General features: G+C 42.9%; 1 protein-coding gene across 1 annotated transcript; it reads left to right on the top strand.

The window, feature by feature from the left end:
* The first annotated feature begins 2,249 nt into the window (after window positions 1-2,249).
* On the top strand, window positions 2,250-8,413 carry nr4a1 (nuclear receptor subfamily 4, group A, member 1). The gene is made up of 7 exons (XM_050065835.1): window positions 2,250-2,382; window positions 4,039-4,819; window positions 4,923-5,052; window positions 5,145-5,308; window positions 5,418-5,620; window positions 5,725-5,903; window positions 7,228-8,413. The coding sequence occupies exons 2-7, from the start codon at window positions 4,049-4,051 to the stop codon at window positions 7,482-7,484; spliced, it is 1,704 nt and encodes a 567-aa protein (XP_049921792.1). The 5' UTR covers window positions 2,250-2,382; window positions 4,039-4,048; the 3' UTR covers window positions 7,485-8,413.

The raw sequence follows: 8,413 nt of genomic DNA, 5'->3' as shown, positions 1-8,413 counted from the left end.
AGATATCCACTGTAGTGATGTCTGCCCACTCTCCAATATAATGGAACTAGATGGTGCTTGAAAAACTCAACAGCAATGTGTCTTTCGAGAAACCATGACCCAGTTACTGAAGATAATCCACAGACCTTGTTGTGAGCAGTTTCATGTAGGAACTATTTTCTCTTCATCAGACTGCACCTGCCAACTGTATCACCAACACGTTCTCACTCCGGTTAGTCATGGACTTTCCACATCCAGGTACGATGCGCAAGGTACCCTGTGTGCGTTGGTTGTTGATGTTCTGAGACGCAGTGTCAAGATACACTTCTGTTTTCAGAGGAACTTAAATGTTTATATACAGTCTCTTTCAAAATAAACGCACTACGTCAGTACAACACTGCAAACTGACATTTTTCTTTCCTTCAACAACAAACGCACGTGGTTAGGTTTAGGAAAAAAGAACAGGGTTTGGCTTTAGAATCTTACAGGACGCGAGCACCACTCTCCCGGTGAAAATCGGTATTTGATGCTTTTTTGTTAGCTTTCGTCCTTGCCCCGCTGCGTTTCCCCCTGATGCTGCCTAGCACCATTAATCTATAACTGCAACCAGCCCTGTATCATGCCAACATTCAAGGACGGCTTTTTTCGTCAGTGTCTGAGGATGCAAGTCACAGCCCAAGCACCTGATTTTGACGACTTTGGAGTGAGACTGGGTTGGTATCACTGCGCAGAGGAAAGCGTGCATCTACTGCTAGCTCACCAGTGCATAATCAGTGGGCTGTATTCTGGAGAAGTAAAGCCAGAAGCTAGAAATTTTCTATGGCGTATGCACCAGGTGAGCATTTTCACTGGACTGAATAGGCGCCATCTTGGGGTATCGAGTTCTCACTATACATCTTTAATGGGGATAGTAGTGTTTCTCTCACTTGCCCTGCCTGTGAGTTCCCACTCAGGTCACTGACTTTACATTCTGATGACATCACAGATTTTTAAAATCACTTTTCTCAGCTGAAGGAAAGTTTTACAAATATGGATCAAAAATTCATAATAGAAAGAGTCTTCATTGATCTTGTTTGCAGTTTTACAGTTTTACAAATGCTCTTTTACGTGGGGAAAAATGCTTTTTGGGCTGCAGGAGATTAGCGAGTGGCTACTGGGAAAAAACTGAAAGCAAGGCTGACCTGCTTTCCCAGCACCACTGACCTAGTTACATTACAGCCCAGCTGAGGAGGTCACCTTTAATGTTTACATCTCGCACTGTCACGAGCATGAGCCTCTCGCCCATGAGTAGGTGCTTTCTTCTGTGCTGTGATATGGTTGGCTGTTTTAGTTCGGTAGACAGAAAATTGCGCCTGCACAAAACTGCATGTAACAAGGTCTGTGGAATATCTTGAGTAACTGGGTCATGATTTCTGCAAAGAGACATTGCTGTTGACTTTTTCAAATGTATGTTTTTGGTGCTTTGAGCACCACAAGCTGAGTGTCATCTAGTTCCATTATATTAGAGAGAAGGCAGACATCTCTACAGCAGACATCTCCAACACTCAGCACCTCACACTGAAACAATATAGACAGATAAATGACACTGCATGTGGGAGATATGTATTTTTGATTTTGGGGTTGTACCTTTAATGATGCAGATTTTTAATTGAATCAGCACAAACAGTTCACACATAGTTAACCTGGAGCTGGACTTTTAAAGCCCTGGGATAGTTAACTACTTTACTCATCTCTGACTCTGAAGCAGGTGCAGGTATTTCTGTTATCAGTGATCCACACCAGATAAGATTTTTTAAGTGACGTTTTTAGCCTCATTTATCTGCACTTTTACCATAACCCAACAGGTATTAAAATAGTTTTCCGACTATAAATAGAAAAAAGTCACAGATAGTGTGACTTCCTGTTTATAGATAATAAAGTCATTCTCCAGTTTGTCAGCAGAACTCACTGTATTATACAACAAAGACGCTCATGTGCAAGCTGTCGATGTGTCAGCATCTTTCTGCTGAAAACAAAAAGTTATATTAATCTTACATGAGTTTTATTTAGCTGTGTATGTGTGTGAGCGTGTGTGTGTGTGTGTGTGTGTGTGTGAGTCGGGAGGACAATGCTGCGGTTCTTCGCCATATGCGCGTCAACGGAATCCCAGAGTGCGTCATTAAACGTCTATTCTCTCGAACGCGCGCTGTGATTGGCCACACGCTGGAAATCTCCCCGCCCACCGGCCAGCCTTGTATGGAAACCTTTCTCTGGCGTCATGGGTACAATAACGCGGATCCTATAAAAGTGTTGCGGAGACCTGTGCGCGGACGGACTCGCTCCTCAGCTAGGAGACACTGAAGATGACAGACTGTTGTTTGTGGAGTACAGACAGTTCAAAACACGTGTAGACGGGCCTAACAGGTAAGAAACGTTTATGATTTATTAAAAATACAGTGAACTTAGATGCGGAAATGTGCTGATCAGAGAGCAAAGTGAAGCTGTGTTTACAGGTGTTGAGCTCCAGCATGTGTCAGTATATATGCATAAAGAGAGAAAAAGGCTTTTGCTGTAGAAAAAAAGACACTTTGCACAAATATATTTGTTCATTATTATGCACAAAAACATATTGTATGTGAAATCTTTTTGGCAATAAACCTCATAGTAATTAGATTTATCTTTATTGCCATTGCACAGTCTTAGTACTGAGGCAACGAAATGAAGTGTAGCATCCAGACAGAAATGCAAAAAGCAGTGAAGTGCAGATTAATATACAGAATTAACAGTAATATATAGAATAAACAGTTAGAGGCAGATTTAAATGTGTTACGGTACATACAGTGCAGCATATGCAAAGAAACATTATATTTTGCCATCTATTTGTCTTCTGTCCCAAAATAGAGCTTAATTTATACGTGTATTTGATACATGTATGTAACATGTGCCTCATGTGTTGGCACTGAGCTTGAAATTCAACCCCACTTACTTTACTTTCCAGGCATGAGCAGCTGACCATATTTACAACATAGTAATATATGATACAGAGATTTATGACTTTTGCTATGCTGAGCAGCAGAGCACTTTCTAAGTTTTCTTGTTAAACGGAGGATGCTAATTCATCTGTATGCAGTTTGTCTTGAATGATGCCCAGCTGAATCAGGGCCCCTTCTCCCTCAGGGGACTCCCAAAGTCTTTGGTTCACTGTGTGGTCATTGGTTTATGGTAACGCAAGTTAGGTTAAAATAAAATTTAATGTTACTTTTAAAGTTATTAAATAGCATATGACCACTGCACACTGTGCACAGAGAGGGACAAAACAAGGGCCCAGTTACTCATGTCTGCCCCAACCATCTCTCGCAGCTTAGCTGACTACAGCCTGAAGGTTAAAAATTAAAAGTTAAAGTGTTAAAGGTCCAGTGTGTAAGATTTAGGGGGATTGAGTGGTATCTAGCGGTGAGGATCGCAGATTTAAATCAGCAGAAACTTAGCCGAATTATCCACAGAGGTCTCCTCCTGTTCACAACAAACGACCCGGTGATCTAAACCGGTCAAATCATTGAATAAAGCAGTTTCTTGTTACAGATTGGTGTTTCTCCAATGTTGTTTGGCACATCGCAGACGGGCCGCATTCCCAGCACCTGCTAATGTGTGCTCAGCTATTTTCTCTGGCAACTTAATTTCTGCTCAACTTATTTCTGGTGCTGACATTCAAAAGGTTTTTAGCAGGAGCCAAATTATCCGCAGAGGTCTCTTCCTCTACAAAACAAATGAAACTGTTGATTCAAACCGGTAAAAAATGCCAAATAAAGCAGTTTCAGATTTTTAAAAAATCTGTGTTTTTCCAACACTGCTTGTCATAGAGGGGCTGGGAACTATGGTGGCTGAACCCTATCTAGAGCCAGTGTTTGGTTTGTTCGTTGACTGTAGATACATGGTGGTGCAACATGGTGATCTCTGTAGATGAGGACCTGCTCCCTATCCCAATATATCCCCCTAAATCCTACACACTGAACTTTTAAAGTTGAAAATCTGAAAACCCAGCTTGTTTGGCTCTAACATCTTTGATTACGTCTTTTTCAGTCTTGTAGCCATGACTTGCATACACCCCCAGCATGGCTCTCAGCCCTATGAGAACAGCCTTGGCAGCGCAGAGCTTCAGAGCACAGACTTTATCTCCAAGCTGGCTGCCGATATGAGCAGCCCACGGGACCACCTCTCTGCTCCATCCCTGCCAAGCATCAGCTCCCTGGTGGACACGCACGTGGGCGACTTTGACGCATATTCGTGTCAATTCACTGCTGCCCCTGCCCACGTCACTCCATCGTCAGGCCCAGAGACTCCCTTCAAACTGGATGACCTCCAGGTGTACGGCTGCTACCCTGGAGCGTTCACGCTGAGCTACCCAGATGAGGCTGTGTCCCCTGTTGGATCAGATTATTTTGGCAGCCCAGCATCGACCTCGTCTCCTTCAACCCCCCGGTTCCAGACACAATATGCATCCAACTGGGATTCAGCCTTCGGGCCATACTCACCCAATCCAGGATACTGGGTAGCAGAGGACATGTCAGTGCCACAGGAGCCGTCTTTCTTCACTTTTGGTTCTGTGGAGGATATGTCTCATTTGGGTCAACCACACTTACGAGAGCAGGATCCTTTCACTTTGACCCACCCACACCCGTCTGCGCTGACCTTGATGGAGCAAGCGTGTATACTCGACGGCACCGACCAGCTGGATGGGAGCTTATCACCCAAATTAAAAAGTCCCAGTGGGAATGAGGGGTGCTGTGCTGTATGTGGGGACAACGCCTCCTGTCAGCACTACGGGGTTCGCACCTGTGAGGGATGTAAAGGGTTTTTCAAGGTAAAAAAATCTGATCTGTTTGTGCAGCCAATTAAACAGAAAAATGTGGCATCTGACTGATGGTTTTGTGCCGGTATTTGTAACTCTTCCTTTTATTTCACAGCGCACGGTGCAAAAAAATTCCAAGTATGTCTGCCTCGCCAACAAAGACTGTCCTGTGGACAAGAGGAGGCGGAATCGATGCCAGTTCTGCCGTTTCCAGAAGTGTCTGGCTGTGGGCATGGTGAGGGAAGGTGAGTTCAGTACAAACCCAGATGAATGGTGCAGAATCAGGATGGTGACGCTGAGCTGATAGTTACAGATGACTGTCATTATTTTTGTCCAGTTGTGAGAACAGACAGCCTGAAAGGACGAAGAGGTCGCCTGCCTTCGAAGCCTAAAGTGACCCAGGATGTGACAACCGGTGTGTCTCCAGTGAGCATGATCGCTTCACTAGTGAGGGCCCACATCGACTCAAACCCTGGTGTTGGGAAACTGGATTACTCCAAGGTAAAAAAAAAAAACCCAAAAAATCTGTCATTTTCCTTTTGGAATATCGGATAATCTGATATCTGACTTACAGTAGGCATCTGTTTAAACTTCTTCTTTGTAATTTCAGTACGATGAGACAGAAATCAATCTGAACCAGAAAGAGGACGCCAGTGACATCAAACAGTTCTATGACCTGCTCACATCATCCATGGAAGTCGTCCAGAAGTGGGCGAAGAGCATCCCAGGTTTCTCTGAGTTCTGCTCAGAAGACCAGGAGCTGCTGCTGGAATCTGCGTTTGTTGAACTCTTCATCTTGCGTCTCGCATATCGGTGAGTGCAGCAAAAATTTCATTATGTTTATTGTACAGCTTACGTGTAATTTTCCTGATGCCTTGAATAAAATAAACAAACAATTTTTTTTTGTTCTTTTACAGTTCCAATCCCGATATGGACAAGCTCATCTTCTGCAACGGGGCCGTGCTCCACAAAACACAGTGCGTTCGAGGCTTTGGTGACTGGATTGACTCCATCTTGGAGTTTTCTCACAGCCTCCATCGCATGAAGCTGGACGTGTCTTCCTTCTCTTGTCTCACAGCCCTGGTCATAATCACTGGTAAGAGTCGCAGTCATCCTTTAGAGGAACAATGTGTAAGATTTAGGGGGGGTTTAGTGACATCTAGTAGTGAGGACTGCAGATTGCAACCAGCTGAAACCTCTCCTCTTTAGTATTTCCTCCATGTTTATTGATCAGGAGGTTTTTATCGGAGGCTGAATTAACCGCAGAGGTCTCTTCCTCTCCAAAACAAACAAACCAGGTATTTAAAACCTGCAAAAGCACTGAATAAAGCAGTTTCACATGACTCACTCCTTCATCTGACTCCTTCATCATGGAGGCGCTGCTCACTAAGTAGCTGACACGAAAACATAAAAATGCGAATGGCCCTATCTAGACAGTGTTTGGTTTGTCCATTCTGGGCTTCTGTAGAAACACGGCGTTGTGGCAGGTTGATCTCTTGGACGAGAACCAGCTCCCTGTAGATATAAAAAGCTCATTCTAAGGTAACAAAAACACAAAGATATTATATTATATGCCCTTTCCGTCAATAAATCCTAAATCCTACACACCTTTAACACCATTAAACACATCATCAGAGATATAAGCTTTAACCCAGTCTTTTTTCCCAGCTGAGTTATTTTTACCCAGTGAGGAGGACAGTTTGCAGGAGGAGGTCTCATTGGTGTGAACAATACAATGCAGTTACACAACACAGGATTGACACAACAGGTGTCTGACAGAATGTAAAACGACCTCATGTCCAGTATAGCGCAGAGCACATGTATATCACAGCAGACTAAACATAACCACAATGCAGATTTACATTTAAACCCAAGGAATTGTTCCAATGTAGAAGCATTAGCACTACTTGCAGTGGGTGCATTGACGTAGATTTGGGAGGGTAGCAGGGGACACGTCCCCTCAGTTTTTAGAACATGTGCGTTGTTTCCCTCATTAAGAATATAGACATAACAGAGGACTTTTATTTGGATGTATAAAGACATGTCCACCATACACTGATGCAGGAAAGGCACAAATTGGTGCATAGAAATTCACCAGAAAGCAGGAAATTAAAGGTTTGATGCTCAAATCCCCTGTTTCACATGCACCCCCCCACTGTTGAAACAAAACCTACACTCTTGAGAGTGTGTCCACTTTAGCAGTGTAGTATTACGCTTAATCTAGTTCATGTTGTATTAAGGTTTTCCGAATTCAACCTGGAGTTGTGGCAAAGAGGAAATTATTGGATTAAAACAAGATGAATCCACAGATCTGTCATTTATGGTTTCAGAGTTTGCAGCATTTTTAGTGTGTTTTATTTGGGTGTCAAAATACTGAAGCATCACTCTGACTTTAACATGTATCTTGTTCTGTCCTGCAGACCGACATGGCCTCAAGGAGTCAAAACGCGTGGAGGACTTGCAGAACCAGCTCATCACTTGCCTTAAAGATCACATCTCTGGTTGCGGCTCCAGCTCGTTGCAGCCCAATTATCTGTCCAGACTTCTCGGGAAGCTGCCTGAGCTCAGGACTCTGTGCACTCAAGGCCTACAGCGTATCTTTTACCTAAAATTAGAAGATCTTGTTCCACCGCCACCGATTGTGGAGAAAATCTTCATGGATACGCTTCCATTTTGAGTGTGAGATGGGAGATCTGTGATGTGTAAAATGTGGAGTTGATGTGAGAGCCAAAGAAAACAGACTGACTCATACTTCGGGTAGTGTCAAGTGAAGAAGCAACGAAGAAGAATGTGAAGGGATCATGCAGCTCCAGAGGAAAAGGGCTACGTCTGAATTATAAAGTGAAGTGAATACTCTTCTTAGTTTGTTTTTCCAGGAAATTGTGTACTCTGCAGATGGGCCAGCTCATGGACCAAAAGCTGACTGTTTACATTCAACAAGGTGCCATGAAAGGAAACATTTCTAACGGAGGGAGGTTGATTGCACAAACAATATCTGCGCCATCATTTCAAGGATGTAATGAGCACAATAATTTTGCTTTTTTGTAACAATGTTTTGACTGTAAATTGCACAAAAATATAAGACGAAGCATTATTGTGATACCTTCAGCTCAAGTGTTAAAAATGGTCATTATATTTCTGTTTAGATAAAATCTTTCAGGTGCTCTGTGATGTTCTCAGACAAGCAAATTATTTCACAGAACCACTCAAATACACTTTACAGACCCCGAACTTTCAGTTTGGTGGGTCCACACACACAAATATCTGAAGCATGAGTCCCTCGGTTTGCTTTGTGTCTAATCCCACCATATGTATTTGGTGATAATAAAGTAGGTCAAACCTACAGAATTATTCAGTGGTATCATTCATGTATCATGAATAGACATTGAGCTGAGCAGCTAATATACTGTGTATCACCCAGTACAGTCTTATACACTGGTCTTTTATGTAGATTATTTTGAATCTGTGTTAAACCTGCTGGTGTTGTTGCCACGTGAACTGTATTCTGCAGTCTGGGGGAAATGTAATTTTGTTTGGGTTATTTTTACATACTAAGAAGTTATATTTTACTGCAGCTAAACATGAAATAAAATTTACAACTGCATA

This window comes from Epinephelus moara, chromosome 16 (assembly GCF_006386435.1).
Source record: "Epinephelus moara isolate mb chromosome 16, YSFRI_EMoa_1.0, whole genome shotgun sequence".
In the NCBI taxonomy this organism is placed as follows: Eukaryota; Metazoa; Chordata; class Actinopteri; order Perciformes; family Serranidae; genus Epinephelus; species Epinephelus moara.
Note: the sequence above shows the minus strand (reverse complement) of the source record. Positions and strands in the feature narration are given on the sequence as shown.